The 17,515-nt window shown below is 46.2% G+C and overlaps 1 protein-coding gene across 14 annotated transcripts in view; it reads right to left on the reverse strand.

Moving 5' to 3' along the window:
• The window catches only part of DOCK7 (dedicator of cytokinesis 7), a 106,121-nt gene that overhangs the window by 85,204 nt on the left and 3,402 nt on the right, over window positions 1-17,515 (reverse strand). For all 14 annotated transcript variants that reach the window (XM_068405862.1, XM_068405861.1, XM_068405855.1 and 11 more), the window contains exon 2: window positions 10,482-10,587. In XM_068405862.1, coding sequence (XP_068261963.1) covers window positions 10,482-10,587 — 106 coding nt within the window. The remainder of the gene's footprint in view (window positions 1-10,481; window positions 10,588-17,515) is intronic.

Raw genomic sequence — 17,515 nt, forward strand, 5'->3', positions numbered from 1 at the left:
TGATTCGGCTTATACAAACTATTTAACGCACACGTTCCATAGGTGCATCTGCAGTGTTGCAGTTATGGCTCTCAGAAGTTGCATTTCGAAACCCTATTTCAAAGGTTTACAACTCTCCTGCAACAGGGACAGTCAAGCTTTCTTCTTTAAGGGTGTGTTATTCCTCACTGTTATATCCCCTTAAAAGCTTGAAAATAAAATTTCGTTTCCTATCGACTTTGTCCTTCTCTAGACAGCAAACATTGTATTTTGCTGTAGTTTTAGTTCCCTGCTAGCTGAAACATGTCTCCGTCCTATTTATGTCCTTCTTTTGATCACCTACCTGTGTCATCATCATCAGTTACAGAAGCAGCACCTGCACAAATCTGGCGACAGGGGCAGAAGCCTCTGCTAGGGAACACAAATGGAGGGCAACACAAACCCCCATTTACTTTAGCCAAGCATCTCCCTCAAGGACTACAGGAGCAAAGGGCTGACACGGAGGGAAAGCTACACCTGGGGCACCACGACGCAAAGCTCATGGCTTGTTCCACCCCACCAAGGAAGAAAAAACAAAATGCAAAGCGCAGGTTTGTATTAGTCTTGCTCTGTTGCGGCGTTCCTGAGAATAGACGACCGCAACAAGCTCCCTCATGCAGGGAGCAGACTCCTCTGACAAGCAGGACCTCCCGCGTGCCCCAGCGACCGGAGGTTTGCCAAGCAGTGGTGTTGGCCATGTACAACTGCCACGGAAGGCAGCAGCAGCAGCTCAGAGGGAGCTCAGCAAGCAGAAGCGTGCAGGGCAAGGCGGTTCAAAAGGCAGCAGCGATGGCTCACCAACAAAGGCAACGAGCATACTTGCCACAGATGCACTTTTCCATCACGCTCAAGAAATGACCAAAGGGTAAGCATTTAATTAGCATGCCATTTAATTAGCCATCATTACATGCCCTTGCCTGAACAGCCTCCCCCTCCGGTTTGCTGCCTTACCGAACCAATTACACCTACACTAGTACCTACAGACTAAAGGTCTGCTCTCCTGGGCACGGTACAGAAGGTCAGTAAGGGATCACAGTAGCAACTAGAGCAGAAAAAGGGACAATTATTCTCTCCATCTCACAGATACTGATTGAAGCACAGAAGAAGTCCTGTGTAGATCATTGCTGTGTACTCTGATGCCCACAGGCATTCAGATATTTGCCTGAAGGACTTTAACCTATCCTTTCCCTACACAAACAGCTGGGCAGAGGGGACATTTCTAGATCCTGTTCCAGAATTTTGTTGCCTAACTCACACGTGTTGTACCAAGAGCATCACGAGTAGTCTTGTGGGACTCCCTCTAAGCAACACACTGATCCCAGCTATGATTTTGCAGACTCTTCCAGGTAGCACATGTCAACGCAGCCATGAAAAGCACCGTGTCCCTCACACTTCCTCCTCCCTCCCAAGATGCTTACTCTCACGGCGGGCAGGAGGGACACACAACGGCATTTTAAATGGTTGCAATGTGATGGTTTGGCAGGATGCATCTGGCAGAACAGGGATGTGAACCCAAGCTGCTCATGGCCCAACCCAGACCAATTTTCCTTCTATCTAAAATGAGATGCATAATTCCCAAGGGCAGGGACCCAGTCTCTGTGAGGTCCACAGTACAATTTGGGGCCCTGTAAAAATTACAGTGGCAAAGATTGGAAGGTTATGCCTCATGCCTCCTGCCTCCTGCGTGGGAGTAAAATCCCCTGTGAGGATATGATAAGGGACCTTGAAAAATTAACCTTGCAGAGCTCCTCATCACAGGGAGGACCCTGACTACTGTTTTTACCTGGCGGCTAGGCGCTTCTTCAAAATCAGGGTGATTATTTCTTGCCAATTTTGAAAGTAGGACGAAGTTCCATCTTAACTTCAATACCTCCTTAAATATTAAACAATTTATAATGTGCTAAAACTGCAACAGATTGCACCAAAGCTTCAAATTCTAAATTAATACCAGCTTCCCACCCACTGCCTCCCTGGGCAAAATCTTGGAAGGACAGAAGCAGCAGATTAACATTTCAAAGCTGAGCCCCAGCCTCCTCTCAGCTATCGCTAGGTCTCCAGGGCAAACAGTCACTTCCCTTGTTGAGCATTCAGGAATGCAGATGGCCTGTTCTTGTGGTGGCAAAATCCCTTAAAGGGATACTGGTGTCTCAGGGAACCGTGACAGGAGTCAAATCTGATGTACTGTAGGAAGGACTCAGTGTAAATCTGAGAATACAGGAAATGTAACACACTAAAACAAATACAAAATTTTCAGGCAAGTTAAAGAAGGTAACGGTTTAAAGAAATATATTTGCTAAACAGAGGCATCAGATATATTCCTAAGCCTGAACTGTAGGCCATAGTCACTCTAAGAGGTTCTGAAACACGAGCAGCACCATATTAACCACTGACAATGCTCAAGTATTAAAAAATGGTTTACTTGCATAAATTACATTTTCTTTCACTTAAACACTTAGTCCAAAAATGGTCATCACTGGATCCAAACTCTAAGAATCACATATTTGTCTACTACCATTACTGCACTTCAGAAAACCCATACCCCTAATTTCATATGCCTAATGACTGGTGAGCACAGAGAACTCCTGCATTTAATTTTCTGGTTGCATTTATAATACATGGAAATATTCAAATGAACCAAGGGGATTCCTAGGCAATCTCTGCTTTTCATCAACCACAGACAGCTACCAGCCCTCAAGGAGGATGACACCTCCCCAGCCATAAAGTGCAGTCATTACCTCCACATACATGCGCACTGCCTCTGGAATGTAGTTCCATATCTTCTGCTTTGCTCTGGTTCTTATTATTTCTTTTGCATGGTGTTTTGAAAGATGTAATTACTATAGACAATGGCTCATAGAAGTCCTTCATTTCAAACTGTAAATGTGCCTCAAAACTTTCTGTAAGCATTCTCTGTTAAGACAATGTTTTAGAAATAGTCTTGAAGCCTCCATTTTTACAGTCTGAAAATATTTAGCATTAAGTTCTGGATTCTTTTTACAGACAAGCCCAATGATCTGTAATGTGTGTCAAATTCATGTAATATCACAATGCTTGAAATGGAAAAAGCCTGTCTAATGAAGGGAAATATTTGTAAGTATATCCACCTAAAGAGGGATCCTACATATAACAAGTAGTAGCCAGTCACAAAATCAGTGAGATGTTTTATGTACAAATATTGCTAGGTTATTTACTATTATAACTGGTTGCTAATGTAAGAAGCCATCTGGGTATAGAAATATTAATATTAAACAGAGATTAATTAGTTATCTGGGAATACTAAAGCAATTTCTTACCAAACCCAGAAAGACACGAGTTATGCCTCCAAGGATGGGTAAGAAGAAAGACAGTATCTTCTTTGATGACTGAGAATCATGTAATTTCATGAAGAGAGTATTCCAAGAACACTAAGACTTTGATATAGAAAATGCAAGTGCTGAGACGGATCTGAGCGAGCTTCCCTCTGTTAAACTGCGCCAAAACGGAGAGCGCAGAGACTGAGACAACGAAAACATCAAAGCTCCATTATTAAATAAATGAAAAAGCCAAACAGTTTGACCAGAGACTGCAGAAAAATCACAGACTTCCCACTTTTGGCATAAACACCACACCAGATCAGCGGAGATGGATCCCTCCGGACCCTCAGGGTTCACACAGGCAAACCAAGGAGGCTCTGAACTGTGCAAGCTGAACCGTGGTAACCACGGACGTGCATGCTCTTCTGAGTGGAAAATACTTGCCACAGTCACGTCTCAATTATCAGTGGACAATTTATCCAGGGTATGGATTAACCACCAGACACACGAAGACGCCAGAGCTGGCGTCTTGTGGAGCTGCCTATGCTATTAGCTCAGGAGCAGCACTACAGGACAGCTGAAGTGGTTTGTGTACGTGCCCAGGTGAAGAAATTACTGTGCCACGTTCACGGGGAGCAAAGCTTCACCTAACAAACCACGCACGTCCGAGCCAGCTTCAGGCACAGACACTCCCAATGTCTCAGCTCTGTGCAGCTGAGCAGCCCTGCCTGGAGACGCCAGCACTGAGCCCCAGCACACAGCTAAGCCCTGCAGCAGCACAGCCATCACGCAGCAAGGCTCAGCCCATCGACCGAAGCTCTGGGGACCACAGTGGACCTCCAGCCTCGAGACTCCTTGCCTGCCGTTCAGAGCTGGCTCTGCAGAGCCACCTGAGTGCCCCTGCACGGTGACAGCATTGGCCACTGGTGCAAAACCTGGGCACATCCACCCAGCCCTGCTAGCCCAGGTAACAAGAGACCTGGGTCTCATTCAAGTTGGCTCAGCGCTAAAAAGGCTAAAAGGGACTCAGCTGCCTCACAACTGCACAAGACTGCAAGTGCATAAGCACAAAGGAACTGTTGCAGCAGCACATCTACACCTTACACGCTCATGTGTCCTCTGACACAGGCTTACTCCTTGGTGCACTCTCACAGCCCTGTAATTTAGCATCGTGAAGCAAAGGTCTTCCAACCCATCGCTGCTTGCTGGGACTGTGGCAGCATTGGCACGAAAGACTGCAAGCAGACCAAGGGGGGCTTAGACTGGAAAATTTTACATTGCAATTTGAATCCAGTATCAAGAATTTTTTGCAGTTTAGGGTATTAGCTGCATTTCCACTAAAGATCAGTTTGTTTATGCATTTTATTCCCAAAAAAGACGTGTCACAATTAATAAAGAGTATGTTTTAATGGCATTTTTAGATTCTGAGTATTTATTAACAGGCTTGTCATGAATGCTTCATTTAAGGAACTGAATTTACTTGGTATAATAACATTTAGTTAAGATTAGTTATTTCTGCTAACGTATAAACTGTTTAAGTTATGGCAAATCAATGAGACTCAGCAACCTTTCAATGGACACCAGACTCACCAACTTAACATTTGAAATGCTCGTGACCTCTGCAACAGGATTCACTGCTCATTTTAGAAATAGTATGTGGAAGTTTTAATTTACTACAGCAAGTGCTTGCACCAGAGCAGAGTTAACTGTGAGTAATCCCTAATGGGAGGAGGCAGGGAAGAGGATGTGGATGCCTCTCCCATCCTCCCTCCTGATGAGGACAGACCATTCAGCCAGGCAGGGCAAAACCTCCAGGAAACACATATAATGGGAGTCACTATAAAGCCTTAATCAGCTTTGAGAGAGCATTAAGACTTGGCTCATTTTCCTTTTCATTTTAGTGATTTTCATGATAAAATTACTTGGCTCTGAACACTTCAACACGCCCTTTTCTAGGCCACACAGGATGCTGTCATGTTTTCCCTTGCAGTGTTTTCCATTCATTTGCACAAATTATCTTTTCTTCTTCTTTTAAATGATGCTAAAAGAAACAATGAAAATATACAAAGGAACCTATATTCTCTTATTCAATAATTAGATACTATCTTTGAATACACAACCAAAGCCTGACATCCAATAAATCCAAGACAAGGCTTCAATTAGCCCAGATAATGCCCATAAACCCAGCAGTGCTTCACAAAGATATGCAAATGTCAGCACCTTTATTTTACATGGAGAAAAAGGAGCGCTGAAAGCAGACATGGTCAGATCACATCATGCCCAAGAACCCAGACCCCTTTATTCCCAGACTAATTAGTACTTCTTATAACAATGTTCCTCCTCAAACTAACGCTCAACTATGCTGTAACATCCACCAACAAACAGGAAATATTACCCCTCACCCTTTGGAAACAGCTGTGATTTTTCTGTAAAACAACTGAGTATACATTATTCTGATTATTTGCAAGTTCAATGAAATGCTGCTCTTCTAATTAAAATACACCTCTAAAGTTTAAAAGAAAAAATTGCAGAAAATTTTATTTTCTTAGAAAAAAAAAAAATCAAGTTTTGGACAACAACCAAGAACATTTCAATGACTATCTTTGGCACTCAAAAATGAAGCATTCAGAAATCCAAGATTTTTTAAGTCTTTATCTAACTTGAAAAATATAAATATCATTATTTATATTTAAATATCACCAGGTCCAGACACCCAGTGATTATTTTCTGTCCTTTGATAACATCATCTGCCCCCATAAAAGGAGAGCACACACAGGGAAAAAACAGACTACGAGTCCATTTGCAGATACAAACCAAAACTCTGCTCTTCCTACACCACAGCAGTGTAACAAGGAACCACTAAACAGCAAACCAAGGCACACACACCAAGATTGAGAGAAAGCTTGGGTCGTTCCAGCAGTAACTCATGCTCTCTCTGACAACCCACAGCCCAGCTTCACCCAGGTAAAGCTGCTGCAGAAATGCAGAAATGCAGCACGCAGCAATGAGCAGAGACCGGCTTGAGCAGACAGAGTTAACAACCACCACAGCACAAGGAGTTGCTCAACAGCAAAAATAAATTTGGAAAGAAAAGAAAGTGGTTAGTCACGAGGGGTTATAATAGCCCATAGTAAACAGTCCAGTTCATCAAATAAACAAAGCGAATACTCCGTCCTGCAAGATGCTGGGGAATTCTGTGGAAGGAAGTGCAAGCTCTCTGTTCCCAGTGCATTCACCAGTGAGTTTGGTGGTGAGAAGCCCCAGCTCCCATGAGGGAATATTGAACCTCCTGATGCACCAAAGACGAGCACAGCACGTGCTTTACAACCCAGGACAGAATCACAGAATCACAGAATCAGTCTGGTTGGAAGAGCCCTCTGGGATCATCGAGTCCAACCATTGCCCTCACACCACCATGGCAACTAGACCAGGGCCCTAAGGGCCATGTCCAGCCTTTTCTTAAACACCTCCAGAGATGGTGACTCCACCACCTCCCTGGGCAGCCCCTTCCAATGGCTAATGACCCTTGCTGAGAAGAAATGCTTCCTAATGTCCAACCTGAACCTCCCCTGGCGAACCTTGAGGCTGTGTCCTCTTGTCCTATTGCTAGTTGCTTGGGAGAAGAGGCCAACTCCCACTCTGCTACACAACCTCCCTTCAGGTAGTTGTAGACTGCACTAAGGTCACCTCTGAGCCTCCTCTTCTCCAGGCTAAACATCCCCAGCTCCCTCAGCTGTTCCTCGTAGGTCAGACCCTCCAGACCCTTCACCAGCTTGGTCGCCCTCCTCTGGACTCGCTCCAACACCTCAACATCTTTCTTGAAGTGCGGGGCCCAGAACTGGACACAGGATTCAAGGTGCGGCCTCACCAGTGCCGAGTACAGAGGGACGATCACTTCCCCAGACCGGCTGGGTACACTGTTCCTAATAGAGGCCAGGATGCAAACAGCAAGGTGCAAACGCACGCTCAATTCACCAGTGGATTTAGAGAGACTTGCAAAAGTAACTTCAAAAAATAAAATCTCCTTCCCCTAACTCTAAGGCCTTACCAGCTCCTATTTCTCAGTAACAAATTGTCAGTGCCTTCTGGGTTTCAAAAATAAAAGCTCAGTGCTGCAAGGACTGCACCCTGCCAGGAGTCCCAGTCAGCGCGTTAGGTTCCACAGGCAAAGCCTCTGAAGGCTTTGGACCTGCATCTGTGGTTTGAGGGATGCGCAATTAAAATCAGCTGCTCCTAAAGCAGCAGAGGGTGGAGGCCGACAATAATAAACCGCAAGCTCCTGTACAGTCATTTGAAAGCAGCGTCTTCTCCCCAGCTCTACCAGATACCAAATTAGAAACAGTTCTGGCAGCATTTTGCCTGCTGCTCGTGAAGCAAAAGGGAAGAGACTTGCTAACATTCAGCTGACGGGTCTTTGCATTTATCCCAAGTTCAACCACACGCAAGTCTGCCGAGTGTGAAAAGTCCCTGCACCGGTTTCAGTCAACAAGAAACAAAAGGCCCAACCAAGCACAGAGCTGAGGGTCCTTCATTCACAAAAACACTCTCCATAAAAATGTCTCCATTGGGCCACGTGTGCTGAGACTCTCAGACGAATTACCATAAGCAGCTACTGTTGTCAACTGCCAACAGAGAATCAGTGCTGGCCTTATCTGGATCATAACTATCTATGGAAGCACTCAACACGATGAGCAAGATGCACCGGATAGGAGAGAACACATCTGCACTATCATTAAATGTCCTCCAGTTCCACGCTGCACACTCCACAGTGCAACTTGCTGCCATTGTGGAGATGCTCACACGAACCTCCATCACACAGCAGTATTAAAATATCCATGCATTTTAGCATAAATTTCCTATTTAAACCCACACTACGCGCCCTACTCTAGGCTTCCAAACCAGCATGGCTACACAAAACTGCCATGCAGATTCAGGCCCTTCTGTTTCTTCTCTGTAGAAGTGTAACAACACACAAACTTCTGAACTTTTCCAGAGCAAATAACTATTTCAGCTTCACAGCAGCAATGCTTTCTCTCTGCATAATGTTTGTTATCAAACCAGGACAGGCAGGCACAGCAGATTCTGATGCCAAAGGGATAGAAATTAACCCAAGATTCAGTACAAGCAAACCTCTGTCATATTACGTAGCCTCAGGATACAGACTTAGGACTTAACTAAATGTACCTTTCCTACAGACAACCTCCTACAAACTATCACTCCATGTTAATCGTGCTTCTGAAGAGCATCTCTGCTCAGCACAGAATTTAATATGACAAATGAGGAGCTTATCACATCAACTGTCACAATGCAGTTTGATAGGGAAGGCTCAGAGCCTGCTTCCAGGTAGCATGACCTTTTCCAGGATTTTTATAGATTCTTGCATATATTTACTAAAAACCACAATAATGACAGATACCAGAACTGAAGACAGGGCTGACAATACTGTGACCAACAAATCTGATCCTGCATTAAGAATTACATCTGAACACCAACAGGACTGAAGCTTTGAGCATGCACACTTTGATCATGGCAGAATGGAGGAACCTTAGAAACAGGAAGAAAAAGTGGAAGAGACAATTCAGAGCGAAAGGAGGTGATACAAGGAAAAACAGTTATCAAAAACATGGCTGGCTGAGGAACAGCTGGGAGAGGTACACAGAAGAGATCTTGCTTTATGAAAGCAATGGCAGCAGAAAGGCAGTTCAGCCAACTTGTTCCAAGGTGAAACCACATGTGAGACAAGTGAGGCACAGAAGCTTGTGGGGTGGACATCCAATGGGTCTTTCAGAAGTAGATGTCTATTCCTCAGCTATCTATTGCTGCAGGGAGGAGGATTCAATGACCCTGAGTGCTAATAGCAGGGGTCCCTCCCTATTACCTAATACAGGATTATGCAAAAGACCATACAGAACTGCCAAGTCAGGGCTTTGCATTATCATTCCACACCCCTACAGAGATTGCTGCGATAAAGCATTAGCCCTGGACACACCGCTCTCATCAACCCCTCCTCCTTCTGCTCCCTCACCATTAAGGCTGGGCACACCGCTGACACAGCCAGCCTTCTGGTCTCCTTGTACTCACACAGCTCATGCAGAGGGAAATGACAGGAATTCCAGCCCTCTCCAATCCCCAGTGACTCTGGCACAGCCGGATCTCCTTAAAGATGAACTTCCAGCCTGCAGGGAAGTCATTCTTCTAAGCTAGGGGTCAACTTAAGTCTTGGAGATCCCTTTTGAGATGATACTGGCTCCAAGGACACATTTGTGCTCTGTATGGGAAAGCTTTAACGCATTACGTTGGACACCAAACAGCACATGAACTGAGGAAACTCTACAGGATCCTATTCCAAAACAAGAGAAGAACTCTTGTAAACCCCGAACACTTGTACAGACCATCAAATTCAGGGCACATTTCAGTACTGCCTGACCTAATCAACCCTCTTCAAAGAAAACAAGATGCTATAGTAGTTGGTTTCTGAGTTGACTGCTGCAAAAGAAACTGCTATGACCCAGAGCAATAACCCAAATCAAAGCAATGCTTCCAAAAAATACAATTCCAGCCTGAAAAGCTGAACTCTTGACATTTTTACCACCACGCACAATGAGTTTTGAAGGTTATTGGTAGGCCGCGCAAGAAAATCTGACTTCAGAAAGGGTGATTCTGACAACGTGGCCTACATTTCAGCCGCTCTTGAAAGTGGACTGTAAAGTTGTAAGTAAATATACATTCCTGAGGAACAACCACATTCAACTTTCACAATAACATTTAAAACACCTCTGAAGAGTGGATCAGCCACTCTCAAGAGTGACAAGAAACACAAGAAAACAGCTACCTGAAGTGGATGAGCTTGTAAAGAGCTCTCCATGGAGAGAACCACGCATGCATGTGGAATTTAATGCCCAATCCAAGCTGTTCTGGGATAAAACAACTAACATCTGGTCAAGAGAGCCCCTTGTCCTACAAAGATTCTGCAGAAACAAATTCCCAGCCACACCAACTGATCTGCAAGATAGAGATCTCCAAAATTAGCGGGTTTTGCATGGAATTATTTTCCTCAGCATTATCAGGGACACTTAGGTCACCAACCTGTCAGCACTGCAATTTCTTTCCAAATGGTAATCAGAGTAACTATGCACACCTTCAGTCTTCCATGTTCCCAACATTACTTACAGTTGTATGATGAGAGACGCTGCCTCCAATATTGAGGTTTTTGAGAAGCTGGGGAGAGCCTCCATACTGCCCTGAGATCTGCTTCCTGACTTCAGCAGCTACAGTTCTGAAACGAGACAGGGACAACATTATCTCTGTAAAAGAATCACAACGAAGATGATACGTCAAACACGCTTTACACTGCTGTTGGAATGAAACCAAACTCTTAGTGTGCTGCTTGGAATAAGGGTGTCACTGGCCAGTGAGAACAGACCTCATATACTAAATTCCTGGAGAATCACAAAGTTCTCGCAAGGCTGCATATACACATTCTTAACAGCAATTACAAATGCTCCCTCATTTTCATCCCTTGCCTATTTTTGGTTTTCTCAGTCACAGAGATGAGGACGGGCAAACACCTTCCACCCAACAGCCAACCCCTTCAACACCCAGCTCAGGGGCAGAAAAGCAGTCCCACACAGGGTGGGTTGAAATGTCCAGGGGACGACACACGGGAAACAACCAGCTGGGGCAGAACACAAACCTGTTTCCCCTTTCACATAGGAAAGGTAGAGGTGGGACTATGGTAACTAGCAGAGGGGACATGCAACACACTGGCTAGGAGTCAATGACCGATTCATTAGTGACAAACCCTCTCCCAACTGTCATTTACCCCACTGCAGTCCGCTCTGTCCCCCAGAACAAAGTCCCAGCTCCAAAGAGATGCTAAGTAGCGCACAAGACAGATGAAGAGGCTGCAAGGACACTGGTGACTTTTTTTCAGCTGTATCAGCGATCGTTGTGGGAACAGCGTCGTGGCTAACAGACTCGCTCCTGATCTCACTCAGGGGAACGTGCTGCGTACCAGCATGGTGCACAAGCTGCTAAAACCCGGTCAAGTAAAGATGGTTAAACCTGCCCTGAGCAAAACCTTGACGTCAGGGTGGGCTCCTCGCTTCGGGACCGCTGTGGTAGTGAACGCTGGTGGGCAGGAATGGGGGCATGTGGAGGCAACTGATGTCAATGGAAGAGAAGGGAACTCTAAAAGGGAACTAGCTGGGACAACGAAGCCTACCGTGGAGAGCAGATGTTTCCTCAGGCCAGGGGATGGGAGTAAGATTAGCTAGAGGAAGCGTTATTTTGTCTTTTAGAAAAGTGGACTGTAGAAGGGGAAAAAAAAGGTTTACATATTCCGGCTCCAAGAAGTCACAGAATCACAGAATCACAGAATGTCAGGGATTGGAAGGGACCTCGAAAGATCATCTAGTCCAATCCCCCTGCCGGAGCAGGATTACCTAGACCATATCACACAGGAACGTGTCCAGGTGGGTTTTGAATGTCTCCAGAGAAGGAGACTCCACAACCTCTCTGGGCAGCCTCTTCCAGTGTTCAGTCACCCTCACCGTAAAGAAGTTTTTCCTCATATTTATGTGGAACCTCCTGTGTTCCAGCTTGCACCCATTGCCCCTTGTCCTGTCAAGGGATGTCACTGAGAAGAGCCTGGCTCCATCCTCATGACACTTGCCCTTGACATATTTATAAACATTAATGAGGTCACCCCTCAGTCTCCTCTTCTCCAAGCTAAAGAGACCCAGCTCCCTCAGCCTCTCCTCATAAGGGAGATGTTCCACCCCCTTAATCATCTTCGTGGCTCTGCGCTGGACTCTCTCTAGCAGTTCCCTGTCCTTCTTGAACTGAGGGGCCCAGAACTGGACACAATATTCCAGATGCAGCCGGACTGAGTCCAGTTGGAGGTCTGTGTCTAGCGGAGTCCCTCAAGGGTCGGTACTGGGACCAGTACTATTCAATATATTCATTAATGACTTGGATGAGGGAATAGAGTGCACTGTCAGCAAGTTCGCTGATGACACAAAACTGGGAGGAGTGGCTGACACAACGGAAGGCTGCGCAGCCATTCAGAGGGACCTGGACAGGCTGGAGAGTTGGGCGGGGAGAAATTTAATGAAATATAATAAGGGTAAGTGTAGAGTCCTGCATCTGGGCAAGAACAACCCCATGTACCAGTACAAGTTGGGGGCAGACCTGTTGGAGACCAGCGTAGGGGAAAGGGACCTGGAGGTCCTAGTGGACAACAGGATGACCATGAGCCAGGAGTGTGCCCTTGTGGCCAAGAAGGCCAATGGCATCCTGGGGTGTATTAGAAGGGGTGTGGTTAGCAGGTCACGAGAGGTTCTCCTCCCCCTCTACTCTGCCATTTGCTTCATGTTTGCTTTTGCGTTTATCCACAGGGGACTATGTTTTCACTTCTGGAGGGTGGCTTCTGAAAGCAGACCAAACAGCTCCTGCTGGGGACAGACAACATTCAGGCTGTCTGATTGCCCTCGGAAAAACCATCTTCCCCGCTCCCACCACGCATACGCACGCGCTCACAGACACGCACACGTGAGAACGAACCACGCGTGCTGCAAGCGTTATAGGAGAATTGGGAATGTATTAAAATGGCTGCTTGGCACAGAAAACACTGCGCATCTCTGGCTGATGAGATTTAAACACTTGCCCCCGGGTTGCAGACGATCTCTGCTTTAACCCCAGTCTCTTACTCGGTGCGTTTTGTGTAATTCCTGACGATACACAGCAGGGAGCCCTTCACTGCATGGCTGGCAGGAAACACCAGAACCCACATTTTACCATGCAGCACAACACAGGAAAAACTAAAAATCTTTCCCCATTTTCGAGAGATACACACTGTTTCCAGGTAGAAAGTATAGCCAGAGGAAACCCATCCTCAGCTGTGAAACCACAGCCGATGCCTCGCCACGTTCAAGGGTCATTAGCCATTGGAAGGGGCTGCCCAGGGAGGTGGTGGAGTCACCATCTCTGGAGGGGTTTAAGAAAAGACTGGACATGGCACTTAGTGCCATGGTCTAGTTGCCATGGTGGTGTCAGGGCAATGGTTGGACTCGATGATCCCAGAGGGCTCTTCCAACCTGACTGATTCTGTGATTCTGTCATCACGTTACCCATCGCTGCTCCTCCTGCGTGCGGTAGCTCCTTATGAAGCTGAGACACGCTCTGTGATAGACCCCAGAGGGGTTCTCAGCCCTTCCTTCTGCGCGTTGGCCTCAGCTGGGCAGCCCTGCGGCGGCTGGGAGCTGTGCTGTATTCGGAGCACAGCCTGTTAATACACCCTTAACTCCAGCTACGATTGTGCTTTGCCCCAACTTGAAGCAGAAGCAAGCTCGGCTGTAATTATAGCATTGCTTAGGAGCGCTATGAGTTTGCATGGATGCTGTTAAGCTGCCCAACATCATCCCTGCTGAAAAGGTCATTTGATGCAATAGGGGAAGGAGCATGGTAAAACAAAAGGGTGGCACTGATCAGCACGGTTTCTGATGGCTGCCCCATGTTGCTGTCCCATGTTGCATCGATGGCTGCCCCATGTTGCTGTCCCATTAATAACCTCACTGGATATTAAAAATTCCCCTGAAGCATGATCACAGAAAGTCAGAACAGAACAACCTCCAATCGGTTTGACCAAGACACCATCATTACTTTCAAGTCTTAAGTGGTCCTTCCTCTCCAGCTTTCACAACTACCACCCAAACCTCTCCTCACACAAAGTAACTGGCTACTGTCTACACCTCAAAATGCCTGAGTGGAGTCTGCAGGACTTACTGCTACTTACTCCTGCAGTCTAACCCACAGGTCTTGTTGGCTCCCCTTCTGTATCGCTGCATTCACAAATGTACCGAACACCATTGCCCCTACTGGAAAGCATCACGCTTCTGGCATTTAGAAACCATCTTCTAACATAATCCGATCTCCAAATGTATTTATGGGTCATCTACACCCATTTGGTTTTGTGCCCACATCATCAGTCAGGTTCAACAGCCCTCCTCCCACTCCTTCCTACTTGCAAGGTACTCACAAAACCCAGTCGTATCCCCTCCCAGCCCTCCTTCTGCAAGGCTAAGCAAGGCCAGATCCTGCAACAGGCTCTCTGCTCCCTTGACCACCCTGACAGCTCTTCTCCACACTTGCCCCCATTGGCAATCACACCTTTTAACACACTGTGTTTCATCCTGATCCCTCACTCCAGATAAAGCCTGACCGGGGCTTTGTAGAACCAAACGAGGATTTTCCTACTGAGAAAACCCCTTGGCTGACTACTTTTAGGACTGCTTTCTCACTGCTTCATCACAGAGGTTCACAGCTTCCCTACAACTGATAACACACTTGCCTCCTCCTCCTCCATTTCCAAAAGCTCTTTGTCCATGACAAATGTCATCTATTCATGATTAGTAACTTCATGTTATAGTAGAACCCTGAACACTATTTGTAACGAGAAGCTATGCTTCCTAAGCCAACTTAGGTTAAAAAAGTGTATTACACCAAACCCAACAAGAAAAGAGAAATAAACCTCAAAATAGTCTCCAAATGAAAAAAAAAATCCATTTGGCAGAACAGAAGAGCCATTAAAGCTCTTGATAATTAAAAGGACAAATAAAAAACTGCCTCTTTAATAACTATCTTATATTCAACATGTAACCTGGGATCCTTAGACAAACACTCCAGTTAATTACAGCCCACAGCCTCATGAATGTCGGTGTTTAAAGTACATCTTCCCCAGTCACTTCCTTTCTGACCTTCTTCACTGGTTAATTATTGCGTGTGCTCGTGGTTCACACAGGGAGGGAAAAAAAAAAAGACAAAGGAGAGGAAAAAAAATCCCCTTGGAGCTGGCTTCTAAAGCAAAACAAGACGGGTCATTCTCACAGTACTCTGAGCTGTAAATAACAAAACGAAACCATTTGTTTGCACTTCCATGTTTACTACACGCCAAGATCACGTCTGTTTCTACCCAGTCAAAACCAAAAATTGTTCCTTTTTTTTTTTTTTCAGTTCTTCTTTTTGCCTTCGCAAAAAAAGGCTCACCAAGACCTGCGCAGTTGTGCCAAGCAAGGTTATGGACTCTTCCCTTCCACAGAAAAGGTGGGTCAGGACACAGTCATCTGGATCATCTGCTGCAGTGATTTGAGGAAGTCTCTCTTTTCCACAGCCCTCCCCATTCTGAAAGAGCAATGCAAATTGTTTCTCCCCACCCCGCTAATTACAAAACAGTTGCTCCTGCCTGTTCTTCATCTTGCGTGTCACATGCAGTGACTACATTCAGCGAGCCTTTGCCTCTTGAGAAGGACAGCCTGGTACAGTGAGGCATCTGCACCATCCATAGCAAAGCTGCTTGTTCTCTCTCGGCACAGAGAAAACTGTACTTACACAGTTCACTTTTTAAAGGGAAAGCATCGCCCTTTGCTCAGCCAGCTCACTCGTGTACAGCTCTGCACATGGCTGGAGGCATCTATCCTCCTTTAGTCACTAGGGTTTGAAGCCCCAAAGCCAAACGGCACTGGCCGGTTGTGTCTGTCTTGCCGCCACAGTTGAGATGACCTGTCCCTCTGTCCCTACAGGCTCTGCTTGGGCTCTCCTGCCTGCGGAACAGATGGCTCCATCCAGGCTTGACCCACGGTGTGAGTCACCAGGTATGCGGCCTGGTGGGTGAGGGAACCTGCTCCATGGGAGCTCTGGCCTTGAGCTGCCCTGCCAGCTCAGCCGTGCCCTGGACGCAGCCTTCCTTCTAAACCTGAGTCCTGATTCCTTCAGAGTGAACTTCTTCCCCTTTGAGTGAAATGGGTTGGATTTACAACCCGAAGCCGAGGAAATACCCAGCCTGATCCTGACTGCTGCGGGGTAAGTGTGGGTTCTTAACACAGAAGATGAGCAACAACATGTTCCCTTTTTCCTTACCATTGATTAAAACAGAAAACACCAACGCTACCTGTGGAGCTCTTCTGATAATACTTGATTATTAAGGCTGGAAGTGTTGCCCCCAGGCTGCCACGAAGGGAATGAGCTACTAAGACACCTTACTGTGCAAATCACCACAGGATTGGATTCTTCAGGAGAGATCAAAGTCACATCTCACATTAAAAAGAACCCAACCAAACAGGGAAGCCTTGTACAAAGAAGCAGCTCTGCAGAGGAGCCCTAGAGATGAGCTGTTCTGCCTTCTCGCTTGCTTTGAGCAGTCAGAGATCTTCTTAGGCTTCCCAGAGCACTGCCAGCTCCCGCACGAGGCATCCACGATGGCTGAACAGGGACAGACAACAAGACTCTTGGAGAATGGGAAAAAGCCGCTCTGAAGTTTTGTTAAAAATACTTTCAATTATCCACGATAATGTTTTGACAATGCAAACGGCATTTGGATGTGAGAAGGGAATAAACTGCGATGAATATCCTGCTGCGACCGCTACATTTCTGGCCTGAGTCGGTGCTCGTGGAAGCCAGTGACAGCTTTGCTATCGGTTTCAGTGGGCGCAGGTTTCACACCATCCCTCTTTCCCCTGAGGCAGGGCAAAGGCGGCTGTCAGTCTCCCTGACACATAGTTCAGGCAACGTAAAAGGGCTCTAAATGAACACAAATGTAAATTTAGTCTTCCCAAGTCACCTTTTACAGTACCCCATCAGCGTAAAGGAAGCTTCAGCAGAAATAAGATGCTAGCTCTGTATTTAGTGAACAGAAGTATTTTCCCCTCAATTCAAACCCATAAAGACAACAAGCTGTGATTACTCCAGAAATCTGTCCATATACAACACAAGAGCCCTGGATGATGGGAAATTTCCAAATCACTGAATGTCTGAGAGCAGGGTCAGCCCCTTTCAGCCAGGGCTCTGCTGAAGACCCCCAGCCCCAGGCAGCGGCGCCTCGTGGCACCATGACGTTCCTGTTCACACGGAAGCACCTTGGAAGGGACTGGACCCACGAGGGTGAAAACAATTTTCTCCAGACTCCATCGAGAGCTGGGGACAGGAAAACTGAAAATTCTCAGCAAGAGAATAAAGACCAGTGGGAAAAATCACACTCTAGGCTTTGTGTGAGGCTGAAATGCACATCGAAACAGAGGGTAAGGCAGGTATGTTATCCCAAGTCAGAAGGATCCTCTTTAACTGTGGGAGCAGTAAAGGAAAAGCAAAACTCTTTCCAAGGAAAAACACCTTCCAAATGGTGATGGTCTGATCAAAGAAGCAGTTCTGGA

This window comes from Nyctibius grandis, chromosome 8 (genome assembly GCF_013368605.1).
Source record: "Nyctibius grandis isolate bNycGra1 chromosome 8, bNycGra1.pri, whole genome shotgun sequence".
Taxonomy (NCBI): Eukaryota; Metazoa; Chordata; class Aves; order Nyctibiiformes; family Nyctibiidae; genus Nyctibius; species Nyctibius grandis.